This window comes from Artemia sp. Qi Xiang Cuo, chromosome 10 (genome assembly GCF_049724085.1).
Source record: "Artemia sp. Qi Xiang Cuo chromosome 10, ASM4972408v1, whole genome shotgun sequence".
NCBI lineage: Eukaryota > Metazoa > Arthropoda > Branchiopoda > Anostraca > Artemiidae > Artemia > Artemia sp. Qi Xiang Cuo.
The window spans coordinates 43,464,473-43,479,569 of NC_142803.1; the positions used below are offsets into that span (position 1 = coordinate 43,464,473).

General features: G+C 34.4%; 1 protein-coding gene across 1 annotated transcript in view; it reads left to right on the top strand.

The window, feature by feature from the left end:
- The first annotated feature begins 3,642 nt into the window (after positions 1–3,642).
- The window catches only part of Eogt (EGF-domain O-GlcNAc transferase), a 79,462-nt gene continuing 68,007 nt past the window's right edge, over positions 3,643–15,097 (top strand). Inside the window, exon 1 of the mRNA XM_089095441.1 lies at positions 3,643–3,731. Coding sequence (XP_088951567.1) covers positions 3,669–3,731 — 63 coding nt within the window. The 5' untranslated portion in view covers positions 3,643–3,668. The remainder of the gene's footprint in view (positions 3,732–15,097) is intronic.

Consider the following 15,097-nt stretch of genomic DNA (forward strand, 5'->3'; position numbering starts at 1 on the left):
CTTAAAGCATATTGAAGTCTATTCACATGTGCTATATCAACTTTTGCAGCAACACATAAATGATCCTCCATTTTAAATTTGCTCAAGGATATCACGTATCTTGCACATACTTCATCCCATTCCAGACAAAGCCGTGATCCTCTCGTGATTTCCACAGGCACGTTTGCTGCTCTTGTATTATTGCTACCAACTCCACTATCAACTTCTAATAGGGTAGACATTCCACTCATCATCAACACAAGTATATCCAAATGAGTAAAGTCAAACTATTCTCGCTCCTTTAAATTCTATTTACAGACTAATAAAAACTATAGCAAAAATCCTTTCCTTATATTCTCTGCAATCCTCTCCCGCTAATATTTCCGGTCCTCTGATTGTTTTAAAAGGAGACACGTGATCCTGTTCCCGTTATCGGATCAATAAATTTCCCCCACTGATTATGTAAATCAAGTTCTCGGAAATTCACTTTTCCTAGTCGATTACGCAATCAATTTTTCGGAAATCCACTCCCCCCCCCCGGTTACGCAATCAATTTCTCGGAAATGTAGTTCCTAGGCGATTATGCAATCAATTTCTCGGTAATCCACTTCCCCCTCGAGTCCTAGATCAATACATTCCCCACCGATTATGTAAATCAAGTTCTCGGAAATCCCTTTCCCCCCTCTTGTCCTAGATCAATACATCTCGTCAATGCGCATGTGCAAACATCACCCCCAGTGTCATTACACCTAGACGAACAACAACAAATCAATTGACCTTGACCATATTAGACTCAATCGATAATCCTTGAATAAATTATGTCCCGTCGGCGTTAGACCCAATTGTAGATGGCAGCACGGTGTTCGTTCCTGAGTAATACCTGGCTCTCTACTAACATTTTGCCTAAACTGCCTTTTTTTCTTTATTTTGTTCCACAGATAGCTTGGCACTGGAACATCGCAGAGAGTTTTTCAATGGCTCATTTTAAAGGAAATTAATGGGGTTAAAAATCTTTTGTAATTGAAACTAATAATTTTTAAAATAGAATTATTTTTTCTATAAAAACTGTATATTTTATGTTAAAGATTGATGAATGATGTTATAATCATAAGTTTTAGCCATGTCATCTCTTAGTTTTCCAATTAAGAAAAAGCCATATGCTTTTTTCTGTTTGTAATTTCATATCAAACATTTTCAAAAAGCGAGAAACACCCCCTAAAAGTCATTAAATCTAACTAAAGATCACACCTTTAGATTCAGCGTATCAGAGAACCTATAATAGGGAAGGAACTATTGCCCTTAGTAACCTATGTCTTGTCAATTAGCTACTCAATTTCTTCAAATAATGTTTTAAAATACATTAAAGTACGAACTATAGTTAATAGTGACTGAAACGTTAAAATAGATTTTATTTTTCCGGGTTGCAGTGGTAGCTAGCAACCTAGTAAGAGACGATCACGTCCAATGTTATCAGTACAGAATCCTTAATGTTATTATGCTTATATTAAAAGACGATCAAACAGTTCGTCGTAACGAACTGTATAGTAAGAGCGACTCGTCTCAATAGTAACCAAAACTCTAAGAAACAAAATTTTAATATCAATACATACATCAAAACAATTGGGTTTTAATGATGATTTTAAATGCATATGTTCTATCAAGTTTACTCATATCCATCAAAAGTTACAAGCCTGAGAAAATTTGCCTTATTTGCAAAAAAAGGGGAAAACACCCCTTAAAAGTCACAGAATTTTAATGAAAATCACACCATCAGATTCAGCGTATCAAAGAACCTTACTGTAGAGGTTTTAAGCTCCTGTCTGTAAAAACGGGGAATTTTTTATTTTTTACATAAAGGATTGATATAATTCATTACATAAAGGATATATATAGTTCATTATTAATGGGGCTATGTAAGTTTCATCCCCGAAAATAAAATAAAATACTAAGTAAATAAAATAAAAGTAAATAAAATACTACGGCACGTAGTAACTAAAAAGGCAAAATGATTTGTATCGTAGACATCACATTGAGAAGATTGTTGTATACAGAATGTTAAAAAGATACATATATTAAAGATGACAGCCACTTCCCAGGCGTAAATGGCGTATTTTTGCTATTAAATTACCCTCATAATATGACGTCATTCACAAAATTTCTTTTCCAAACCGAGCAGCTAAGACAAGCTCGGATTGGTCTTGTCACTTTTGATGGTCTAGGTTGTTCATTCTCACCTGGGCATTTATTCTCAGGTTGTTCTTTTGATTTTGTCTCATTTGATGGTCCAGTTTGCTCATTGTAAGCTTATGCTTTGTCCTTTTTCGTCTTTAATTTGAACTTACATTAATCACTTTTTTATTCTCTAAATATTACGAAGCTACTGAAAATTCCTTTTGAAATTTACATCACGCATTATGAATGCAGGATTTTACATATTCCTAAGTTTTAGTTTTATAAATCCTTCTAAAAATGTTTGAAAATCTAATTTCCTTGAGTCTTCACTTTTAATTGACATAATTGCTAAGCCAATCAATTTATCCTAATTCACTGTTTATATCAGATAAGTTTTTATTGGTTTTAGCCAGGAAAATGATCCTTCTTCAAAAGCTACCCTTACTGGAATTGTTAAGAATAGGCTATTTCACAACTTCAAAAAAAAAATTCATTTTGATGCCAGCACGGAGCCCTTTCAAACACGGTACCCAATTGGGCCCAATCGTTCCAATCTCCCTTTATCTGGCCCTGGTTCCTGGCCCTGGTGGGAGAATGTTGTAAGGAAAGATTTAAGGAAATGCGAACTTCTTTGGAGGGTGTAAAGAGGGAGGCTTTGAATAGATTGGGATTGAGGAGGAGCGGGTGTATCTGTACTGTAGTGAGTTCTTAAGATTTATTGTAATAGTAGTTCCTTATTTACAGTTTGTTCCCACAAATTGTTTACATTTGAAACAGTATACTTATGATCGTAAATCTAACTATGTTAAATTTGAAAAAATTAACATAAGAAAATTGACATAGTTTTAGAGAAGAAGGTAGAAAAGGAACAATGTGGCTTTTCAGTAAGAAATAACAGATATGTTTATGAAGTATAAAGTGTTGGGGGAATTTTTGTTCATTTACTAATCTCTCTAAAGCACAAGTTCTGTGGTATAACTGAATACTTTACGAATTTTGATTTTAGCCGTCTTCTTAAAAAATAATCATAAACTATTGTAAAATTAAGTTAAGAAATACTTCAAAAATCCTACCTAAAATTGAATTAATGCAAATGTTATTTAATTGAATTTAGTAACATAATCTAAGAAGAGCTATCAAGCTTTTGAATTACAATCCATACTGGTAGCATGCTTTAATTTTCAAATTATATAGCAAAATGATTGTAGATTTTTCTTAGACGTAGATACAAATTTTAAAGGCGTTCAAGAGTCCATGGAAAGGTCTTCGAAACAAATTGCAAATTGTACAATTGCGAATCAAATTATACGGATCGCCCTGTACGTTTCTAGACAAACTGTTTTTGAATTAACTTCAGGTTATCCTTATCCATAGAGCTTAAATATAAATATTTGTCTCCTTCACGGAATCGGATCGGAATCGATTGCCTCATTGAGAACCGGTCAAACTATATTTTGAGCAATACATTCTGAGTTAACTAGCAACTGTGGCATCAACATCTTTAATTTAAAAGCAACATGGCATGGCTTTGGCCTTTAGCTTTGTTCTTTTTGTTTTCAGACTTCATTGTTGATGCGAGCGTATGAAAGTCTTTGTTATTTATATGTATGGATAAAAACCACTGAAGAGAAAAATCAGATACCCAAAAAAAACATGAACTTCACTGTTTGATTCTTCTTTTTCTGCTATTTGAAATAGTAAACTTACAGTTTACAACACAATTTAGCTACAATGAAAGCGAACACATCACTTAATGCCTTCTTTTATGCTCTTTTCACAATTCAGCAATTGCTTCTGGGTCAATTGAATCTTGAGCCCTTAAAGGTGTCCCAAAAGTATCTTATTTTTGTAACCACATAAAGAAGTTATCAACACTAGTAAGTTTTGGAAAGAAGGCTAGCCTAGTTATAAACCTAGGTAGGTTAAAAACCTAGGTAAATATCTGCCAAATCATATTATTGACTTATGCATAAAGTGAATATACCCCTTGATGCCTTTTTTTGGTCAATATCTACCAAATCACATTATTGAGTTAGGACTAAAGTGAATACACCCTTTGATGCCTTTTTTTATGCTGATTACGAATATAATTAGCATTTCTATCAGAAATGAATTTCAGCCCCCCCCCCTATATATATGCCAATTCAGGGTTAGGTTAGGTATCGCCTATATAAGGGGGGGGGGCTGAAATTCATTTCCGATAGAAATGCTCATTATATTTGTAATCAGCATAAAAAAAAGGCATCAAATGGTGTATTCACTTTAGTCCTAACTCAATAATATGATTTGGTAGATATTGACCGCCTTTTTTTATGCTGATTACAAATATAATAATTGTTCCTATTGGAAATGAATTTCAGCCCCCCCTCCCCAATATATGCCAATTCAAGGTATATATTTCTACATTAGGGGAGGGTGGGGGTAAAGTTTAAACTTACCTCCCATTTACATCAGAAACAAAAACCCGGACTAGGGTGTGAGTGCTCTGGAGAACGTTTTTGCAGATATAAACATAGGTGAAGTCAGATTAGCGGGAATGCAGGTTAGTCTGTTTCTGATTGTTTCCATCAAAGTGCATTGAAACAATCGGAAACAGACTAACCCGCATTCCTGCTAATGCAGAAATAAGTGGGAGGAGCTTTTTGTTCGCACCGAGAACAAAGACCAGAAATGATCTGTGATAAGCTTACTGGTATATTCTGTCTACTGTGCTCAATAATATGATTTGGTAAATATTATATTTACCAATTTTCCAAGATAACAACAAGTAGCTTGTCTAGAATTTGGTAAGTTTTTACCAAATCATATTATTGAGTTACAAATAAATTGAATATACCACTCAATGCCTTTTTTTATGCTCTTTATGAATATAATAATCACTTCTATCAGAGATTCAAATTTTAGCTGTTTTTGAGCTCTTAAAAATTACAAAATTTAAAAACCTAACCAACCTGATAATTTAAATTTGAAATTCAATTTTGGTAATGCACCTTGTGGGATATTTGCTACACCTTCTTCCATCAGATTTATTATTTTTGATGTTTTGTTGCATTCTTGAACATTCAGCATTAAGGAAGAAGAAAATGGCATAATATTGCAAAATTTATTGTTATAATTTTCATTTTTCAGACTTAATCATGGAAAGTCAGTGCTTGTGGATTAAAAATAGGATTTATTATGAAAGAGTAAGATTAAAACAGATGTTTTAAGCCTTTTTACACCCTATATATTTTTATATTTTTCTCATTTTCAAGAGCTCAAAAAAGGCTTGAATATGAATTTCCGATAGAAGTGATTATTATATTTGTAAAGAGCATCAAAAAATGGCATCAAGTGACATTTTCACTTTATTTGTAAGTCAATAATATGATTTGGTAAAAATTTACCCTACCTATTTCTAACAACAATAAAATTCCACAAAAGTTGAATTTCAAATAATTTAAATTTTTTCCTGTCATCTGTTGAAAAATGGTCTTTTCCTACAGATTACATTATGCTCAAGCATAAAAAGTTTACAATTGTTCAAGATTGGATATGAACAGAAGAACATCTAGAAAATGGTGTTGTGTTCAGTTCATGGGTGCTGGCAGGGGAAGGGGCCACGGCCTCCCTCAAAATTTGGGACTAAAAAGTATTTATAAGGAAACCAAAAGAAAAAACGTAGAATATGCAAAAAACATATAAAAAAAATGTGTGTTGCCCCATTGTTGACTGCCTGCCAATAGATTTTGACCCTGTAATGAAAGTGTAAGAGCCTAACTATTGATAACATTCAATCAAATAATCAGTTTTTTTTATGGTGATCCTAAATATGTGTTTGTTTATTTGTAACTAGAGCTTTTATTAGTACCCAAGAAAGTTCATATAATTAAAGAAAACACAAGGAAAACAACTTAATAAGGGGCGATTTGGGTAAAAATATGCTGTCAACTTTTGCTTGCATTGCCAGTGTACCCATGAGCTGATATTTGTTGCAATTATAATCAAATGTTTCCTCTGAATGGAATGCTGGAAATTTTTGTATTTATGCCTGCAATACCTAGCATTGCAAAGAAGTGGCAAGTGCTGATAGCAACTGCTAAGAGGGCAGGGTTGCCATTTTTGTCCATGAATGTGTCCTCTGAGCATGCACAAATTGTGTCATTCTTAGCTAAAATGCGTCCATCTTGAAATATCAAAAACTATTATATAAATTTTTTTATTTTTTTTTACCAGTTGTATAATTGACTAAAAGGTGCTTTGCAAACCTTTATCAAAGCACCTGTTTACAAAAAAAATAATGAAAATGAAAACAGTGTATAAAACATTCATACAAAATGACTAAGTGGGAAAGCACAAAACTCATTTAAACATGTAAATCCCTTACTAATGACATCTCTGGCAAAACCTGGATGCTTAAAAAATGCCAAGAAAAAACATTACTTTGGAGATTTTTCTTAACAAAATATATAGCCAGTTGGGAAATGTTTTGTTTTATGTCATAAATTTATAAAATATGCCCCCTTTCTGTCCTTTTATTACCCTAATTTGCACTTCAGAGCAAATTAAGATCCATCTTGATCTGTTAATTGCTCCATACTAGATGATGTGAATGATTAATCATCAAATGCATCCCACTGGTACTTCCAGGGAACACCATTCCATTTGACATCTAATAATTTCTTGAAAACTTCATCATTGGGTGCTGATACAGTTTTATTTGAGAGACTTTTCCAGTGGTTTACTACATGGCAGGAGAAAAACTGTTGTCAGTGTTGAGTTTTGACAGATGGATGGGACACCTTCTTTAAATGTTCTCTCCTGTCAGTGCCAATATTTTGGGAAATGACAAATGAATTGGGGGGGGGAGAGATGTGTCAAAGATTAAGTGGAACCATGATGGCATAGCCCCTAGGTTTACCAAGAAATCTCAAAAATAAAAGTAGGCTATGTGAGGTAATTTTATACCCTACCCAACCAGTTAAGGGTAAATTTTCCAAAGAATTTGAGATGGATGGTCCCTGGATAAACTGAAACTCTTATTAGTGATAAATATACTAATTCAGGAGGTAAACTTAGATTCAAAAAGTTTTAATATTGTATTGTTAACTTTTTCAATCTAATACTTGGCAATTAAACATTCATGTAACAGCTCAACAACAGAGATATATTAAAGCCAACACCTTGAATCATTAAATCTGAAATGTTTCCAAGATTGTTGTTCTGAATAAGTTTACAGGACAATTTTTGACTTCTAGAGGATATGTACAATATTTGTTATAAAAGGCATGTCATTGGAAACTCTATGGATTGTATATTATTAAAACAAAGGTCAAACTCTTTAAATTGTGATAATGACCCTGTAAAATTATTTCTACTAATACTATTATTTTTGAAATATAGTTGTAAGATACTAGCAGGTAGATTTTCTAGGTACTTCATTAAATAAATTATTAGGAATATTCTGGTAATCTAGCACTTGGTTTGAAGTAAAAGCATTTTCTGAAATGAGAAACATGGCTTTTTCTTTGTCATTGCTAGGGATTCAAAAGTAAACTTGGTTGCAGCTCCAGTAAAGACAGTTCCCAAAAAATTCAGTGCTATTGTTATGTGATGGCAAAGTCTATTGCAGAGAAAACGCACACTTAAATGCAAACATCATGAACATGTTTTATATTAAAATTGCATATTCAATGTAGAATTTATTTTTATAAATAGGTACCTTTGGAGTATATTAATTTTGGGCAATTTATTTACAAACTAATGGTATGTTTTTATCCACTTTTCAGAACCTTTACTACTGTTGATAACTTTTTTTGTGTGGTTACAAAAATAAGACACCTTTGGTGCCCCTTTTAGGGCTTGAGATGCAATTGAACCCAGAAACAATTATTCAATTGTGAAAGAGTCTAAAAAAGGCATTAAGTGATATATTCACTTTCATCCTAGCTAAATTATGTTATAAACTTCAAACTTACCTTTGAAATTTTGTAATTACTGTCTTATAACTATATCCTAGCCCCTTCCCCCAAACTAGACTGAACATAGCCCTAGGCTGTAAGTTTTTACAAAGTCTGGAGATTTGACCCTTTGTCAAATTGGTATTAAGAACCAACTGATGATGATAAATAAGCACTAAAAAAATTGCAAATCAGTATTATTTTGGGGTTAACCACTTCTAAATGGGACATATTTAATAAATAAAACTGGTAGGCATAGATTGTCATTAGATTCCATTGTATATGCTCTTTTCAAATACTGTGATTGCTTTTCTCACAAAGTACCCCTGGTGGTTCTAGATGAAGCAATAAAACACTAGAAAGAAAACACTAAAACACCAAAAATCTTACTTTAGAGTATGCAACATGTTTTTGTCAGTCAGATTGTCATGTTTCTCTATATTTTTATCCACATTTGCAAATTATTTCAAACAGTATTGTTCCCCAGTATTACAATAGTCACTTGGGTAAAACTAAATTCTGCCAAGCCAAGACTGCAGAAATCCCATTTAGCAAAGAAGGTGACATCACAAGATTCAAAACAATAGAGCAATACATAATTAAAGCAACAGGTGGGGGCATTAGAGGAATGGGTGTATTGTCAGAAAATTAACCATGATGTTTGAGCTGTCTACCAATTCAGAAGTAGCCTAGATAGCCTACTTTAATATAATATATTTGTGGGATTGACTGACTAAAACCTCAGAAAACATAATTTTTTGTCATTTAAACTTAAGCAAAATACACCTGTAAAGTCTAGCCTATTTAAATACAGTTAGTCTTCTTCACAGCACTTCTCTCTGATTAGTTATGTTTGTTGTTGAATTTGTCTATGATCGAGATGCTTAGTTCCAGATTCAAGGTCCTGTGTTTAGGATTGGGTAGTATTTTCTGAAGTTAAGGTCCAGCTAATAAATGTATTAGGCCCAACTGTCAGTGTATTTAAAATAGCATATTTTCTTAATCTTTATTTTCTACTGACTTGTAGAGGCCAAGATTTGTCTTTACTAGATAGGTGAGCAAGCACAGTGAAGGGCTTATGATTACCCCTTGATCTTGCTCATTACAATGAGCATCCAGTCTACCGCAAATTTAAACAGGGTTTTGGAAAACAAACATTTATATTTTGAAGATCCAGTTTACCACAACTTAAATCAATACAAAAAAATATATGCACACAAATATTGACAAAAGAACAAAGAGAAATACGAAATATTCCTATGCCTCTAGGAAAATTTTTTGGTGAACTTTGCTGAGTAAAATGGCAATCCATGATACCTCTCTTGAATGACAACAGAATTTTAGCACAAACATGGTCCTATGGAAAGGGGTATTAAACTAGTCGACCCTCTTGACAAAACTAAATACTGTATGCATTTTAGGGACTTTGGCAAGTCATTTTTATGTCTATGCGACAGGTAACCTGTTACTTTGAATATTCAAAAACTAACTATGGATAATATACTAGCCTAAGTATTAACAAGGTTTGGTTAATTACTTCTAAGTTCTAACTATGGCAACTCTAGCGCCCCCCCTCTATCTCTGATATGTTAAGTGCTTAATGTTGATGATAAGCTTAGTTCCATGCTTTTGGGATTTTTCAACAATGAATCAGTCCAAATTGTTTGACAGGCACCACATTAAAGAATTATGTTCCACCAATAGCCTAGCAAGAGTCTTGTAGGCTAGATCATCTTGAAGTTTCTAAGACTCTATTTCTTCAATGTTCTTTTTAGAATGTGGAGTTGGTATTTCTAGATACAATTACCAGATGTTTATAAAATTTTAAGAACCTATCAAAATCAGCTCTTAAATCATCCTTATGTTGCTCCCAGGTCAATATACAAATTGGGAGATACTTCTCTCTGCTGTGTCTTGATTTTTGTGTACATAAAGATTACCAGGATTAGGCTGATTGACTTGTCATATATTTTGTCCTCCATCATGGCATCTCACATTATTTTATTTATTTTGTTCAATAAAGGAGAAAGTCAATGGCTTGTTGCAATACAAACACAAGAAATCACAGCTAAAACAGCAATATTGCAAAAAACAAAACAAAAAAAATATTCATCAGTAAAAAACAACTATACAACAACTTTATTACAGAAACTGTTTTCCATAAAACTCAGTTTCAACAAGAGCACTCTTAAATGTTTGCACCGTTTGTGCAGAAACTACGGTATCAGGTAAACTATTCCAAAGTTTTGTTGTTCGATTAATAAAACTACATTGACCTATTTTCTTGTGCACTTGTGGCTGAAACAGTTTATACAAGTTTTGTCAAGTGGCTGATTGTTGTTCATTTCGCAAAATTGTTGACACATGCTTGTGAAACTTCAACTGATTATCAAAGTGAATACCTAAATCCCTTACTGAATCCGAAGATGAAACAGGTGTATCACCAAGAAAATAATGATAAGTTGAGCTTTTTGAAAAGTAATGAAGTACAACACATTTTTGATGGTTTACAAACATGGAGTTCAATTCCCTCCGGTGGTATTGCCACTTTTGTTTGTTCAACTCTAAGATCTAGTGTATTTGAAGTCAATGATAATTTTCTGGCGATTCGTGTTGAGGGCTGTGTTTTTATTAATGTATATTTGCCTACAAATTACCATGATGAGCGTTCGGAGCATGCTTTTACTTATTCTAGTGATAAACTCAGCCAGTGTATTAACCATATTAGATCCTTAAGCCTTGAATGCATACTAGTTGGTGACGTCAATTGCGACTTGAATGAACCGCTCTTATCTAGGTCTTTACGTTCTACGTTGTTGCTTAGTATTTTTGGAGACCAGTTTGATCTCAAGTGCAAAGATTTAAATTTTACACATGTACACACCTCAATGTCCACATCAGATCTCGATCACGCCGTTGCGTCCGCAAATCTCAGGATTTCGACTGTCAAGGTTGTGCTTGATTTTCAGCTGTCTGATCACTTACCAATACAGTTCTCAGCCGATATTCCTTGCCACAGCTCAGATACACAAACGCAAACAACTTCAAAAACACCTCCTAGGTCTCGCCGTGATTGGCGCAAAATTAACCCTGTTTTATTTCAAGAAGAAGCCACCAGAGTCCTTAGTAAGATCCGTGTCCCTTTTCATCTTCTCTCTGGATTAACTGCTCTTTCAAGGGAGGAAACACAACTATCAGTTGACTTTTATTGCGCAGAAATTGGCCATGCCCTTCGCTGTGCTGAAAAAGCTGCCGTCCCTCTAAGTAGACCCCGTCATCATAACCTTCCAGGCTGGTCTGAAAATCCAGAGTTAGCGGATACCCATTGTAAGTCTAAATTTTGGCTTCAACTTTGGGTTTCTTGTGGACGACCCCGTTTGGGGGTAGTCAATTCAATCCGCCTGCTCACAAAAAGAAAATTCGCAAAGGAGCTAAAAGCTCACAGAAAAAAGATGATTCATATCAAATCTACACGGGCCATAATTAATCCTTCTCTCCTTTGGCGTTTTCTTTCCTCTAAAAGCGATGAGTCTTCATCCGCATCTGCAATCCCTGACTCTGAATGGTACGCATTTTATGGGTCAGAATTTTTGCCTCCTGACCCAGCCCTCAACGAAAGATACGAAGCTGAGTTGGACGACTTCTTAGATAGTTGTCCTCGGAGTGATTATCTTGTAACGGAGCGAGCTGTATGTAGGGCCATCTCTCACCTAAAGCCTAAACATTCTTTTGGGATTGACGGGATCAGTGCACTTCATCTAAAAAGTGGTGGGCCCGCTCTCATTAGTCATGTAACCCTCCTAATGCAGATTATTCTCATTCAGGGTATTGTCCCAACCACTTTCATAATTGGAGATCTTACGCCAGTTCCTAAAAAAGGAAAAGTTACCATGCAATGCTCCTCTTTCCGTCCAATCACGGTTGTTACCACTTTCTGCAAGTTATTTGAACTTTTATTCGTAGATGAGTTTGAAAAACTGTGTTGTAGTCCACCAAGACAATTCGGTTTCCAACGCGGCATTGGTTGTGCGGAAGCGCTCCATGTCGTTGGGTATGCACTCCTGGATGCACACAAATCAGGAGAAAGTCTAGCGATCGGGGGCTTAGACCTGCAGAGAGCGTTTGATTCATTGATTCATGCACGTATGTTGCTAAACTCAGCTAAAAGAGGAGTGAACTCAAATATCATCCGGGCTTTCCGTGATATTTATTCTCACCTTCGCGTGGGACTCAAGCTCCCTCCCGACAAAGGCCTTCCGCCAGCCCCACGGTCAGCTTTGAGACCAGTCCATAAAGGTGCCCGTCAGGGAGCAGTTCTATCCCCCAATTTCTTCAATAACTACATTATTGAACCTCAAGACAGCTGTCCTTCATCATGGATTCTCAGTTCAATTGACATCTCTCTAGTATGCTATGCCGATGATACGCTGAATCTCAGCCGGACGCTTAACCACCTTTCAGAAATATTCTCATGTCTGCAGTCCAACTACGAGAAAGTCGGTCTGAGATTTAACTCCCAAAAGTCGGAAGCTTTGCTTTATAATTGGAAGAATGACCCTCCTACTAATATCACACTCGGTGATTGCTCAGTAAAACCAGTTTATAAAATAGTATATCTGGGGCTTCCAATAGGTTCCTCATTACAGTATACCCGTTCCCTCCTGATCTCACATCTTGAACGGCGAATATCCAGCTCCTATGCTTTGATTGTTAAATCCACTCTGAGATTTAACCGTCCACTACTGGCAAGTATTTACAACGCTACCGCGCTGCCACATATATTATATGTGACCCCTTTCTGGAATTTATTGGCAATCTGTGAAAAGTCTAAAATCCGCTCTATATTTTTCCGTTTTGCAAAGTACCTACTAAAATTGCAACCTTGGACAAAAAATAGTTTTCTGATTTGGCGCTATAACCTAGCGGACCCAAATCTAGCTGTTGAGACACTTATTAGCCGGCAAAAAAATACCCAGCAATTCTAAAGCATGAGTGGGCAAGTTTGCTTGTTTAATTTTCCCTTTTGTTTCCCTTTTTATTTATTTATTTATTTTTTTTTTTTTTTTTTTTTTTTATTTCTCCTTTCAAAAGTTGTTGTCTTTATTGCTATTTTCGAAGAAGTTGTTGTTTCTGTTGTAATCTTTGAGTATGCTTTCTTTCAGTTTCCACTTTTCGTACTATTTTGTATACTATTTAAGAAATTGTTGCTTTTGTTGTTATTATTATCGTTTTGTTCCCTCTTTTCGTATTTTTGTATACTCTGTTATTGTACATTTATTGTATACGACGGGTTTTCAATATATATTATATTATTATATTATTTACACTAATCATTTATGGCATTCAGATCCTCTTGAATAAGGGCAACTTCAACCAGGGAGGTAGCAATTATATACAATTTTACATTGTCCACAATCAGTTTGACAGTGGAGGGACGAAATACTTCAGGCAAATCATTGACAAACACACAAAATAACACTGGGCCCAAACAACTGCCTTGTGGCACACCACTCAAAACCAGGCTCTCCCTTGAAGGTACACTACCGACTATAACTTTTTGGAAATGGTTTGATAAGTAATCTGTAATCCACGCTAAAGTTCTAATGCCTATCTTATACTTGTCACATTTTTCAAGCAACAAACTAACTGAAACTTTGTCAAACGCTTTACTGAAGACAATGTACAAGCAATCAAACTTCAAACCAAAATCAGCCATATTTTGGAAATCTTTTACAACTTCTAGCATCTGTGTATTGCATGACCTGTTTTTTCTGAATCCATGTTGTGATGGATGCCATAATTTATTTCGCTTGAAGGAATCCTTTATCCGATATACAATAATCTTTTCAAGAATTCACAAAAAATTGAAGTGTTTGAAATTGGATGATAATTTCCAAATTGGGACTTAGATCCTCTTTTATGGAGTGGCTTTACGACCGCTTTTTTCCACGCTAAGGGGCATTTACCATTCAATAGACAATGGTTCAACAAAAACGCAAGAGGTTCAGCTAAACACGTGGCTGTCTTCTGAAGAAAAGCATTAGAAATACCATCTATATCTGGAGCTTTATTAACGGAAAGGTCTCAGAGAATTTTAAAATTCTGCTTTTGAATTATCAAGTCAAAATCAGTGGTGAAGGTAATGAGCACCTGAATTGTGTCATGCTGATGTTTCAGTGTGTGCTCCAAAATCTGTCTTAAGATGAATATCTATTTAGACCATCCTATTCCTGTCCTGAAACCTCGCTGGTTATGTCCTGTTGTACTGTTTTAGGTGTTGCATAATCTATTGAGTACTATATTTGCAGAGATTTTTTTTGCTGTGCCAATTATAAAGATTCCTCTGTAGTATTTTGCACTCTGCCTTATCTGCTCTTCTTCACACTATTTTTTAGAAACTTTCCAAACAAAGAGCTTTAAACGAAAAGTAAAGAGCCAGATTAAAACTTAAAACATGCAGAAGTATAGTCCTAATGTAATTCAGACTTGAAACAACAACAAATTATTTTCAAGAATAAATTAAACCCAAAACAAACAGATATCAAAATAGATAATCGCATCAAATGTAAAAATAGCAGATGTCAATATAGATAAACAAATAGATCTAAAAACAAGCTAAAATTCAAATTAATATTCAAGTCAAACTTAAAACAAACAAAAGTTACTATAAGCAATATTTTCAAAGAATAAATTACCCCCCTCCCCAAAAAAAAAACATATATAAAATTAGATAATCACATCAAATGTAAAAATAGCAGATGTCAATATAGATGAATAAATAAATCTAGAAACAAGCAAAAATCCAAATTAATATTCAAGTCAGACTTAAAACAATTAAAAGTCACTGTAAACAGGAGCTTGGCCATTGCCCTGCCTAACTGTAAACCTTTTAAAGCTTATTGTATTATCTGCGTTTTATTGAAAACTAAATGTATTTTATACAATATTCCTTAGTTTTTTTAAACATTGATGAAAAGAAAAAGTAAATCATTATAATAATCAAGATG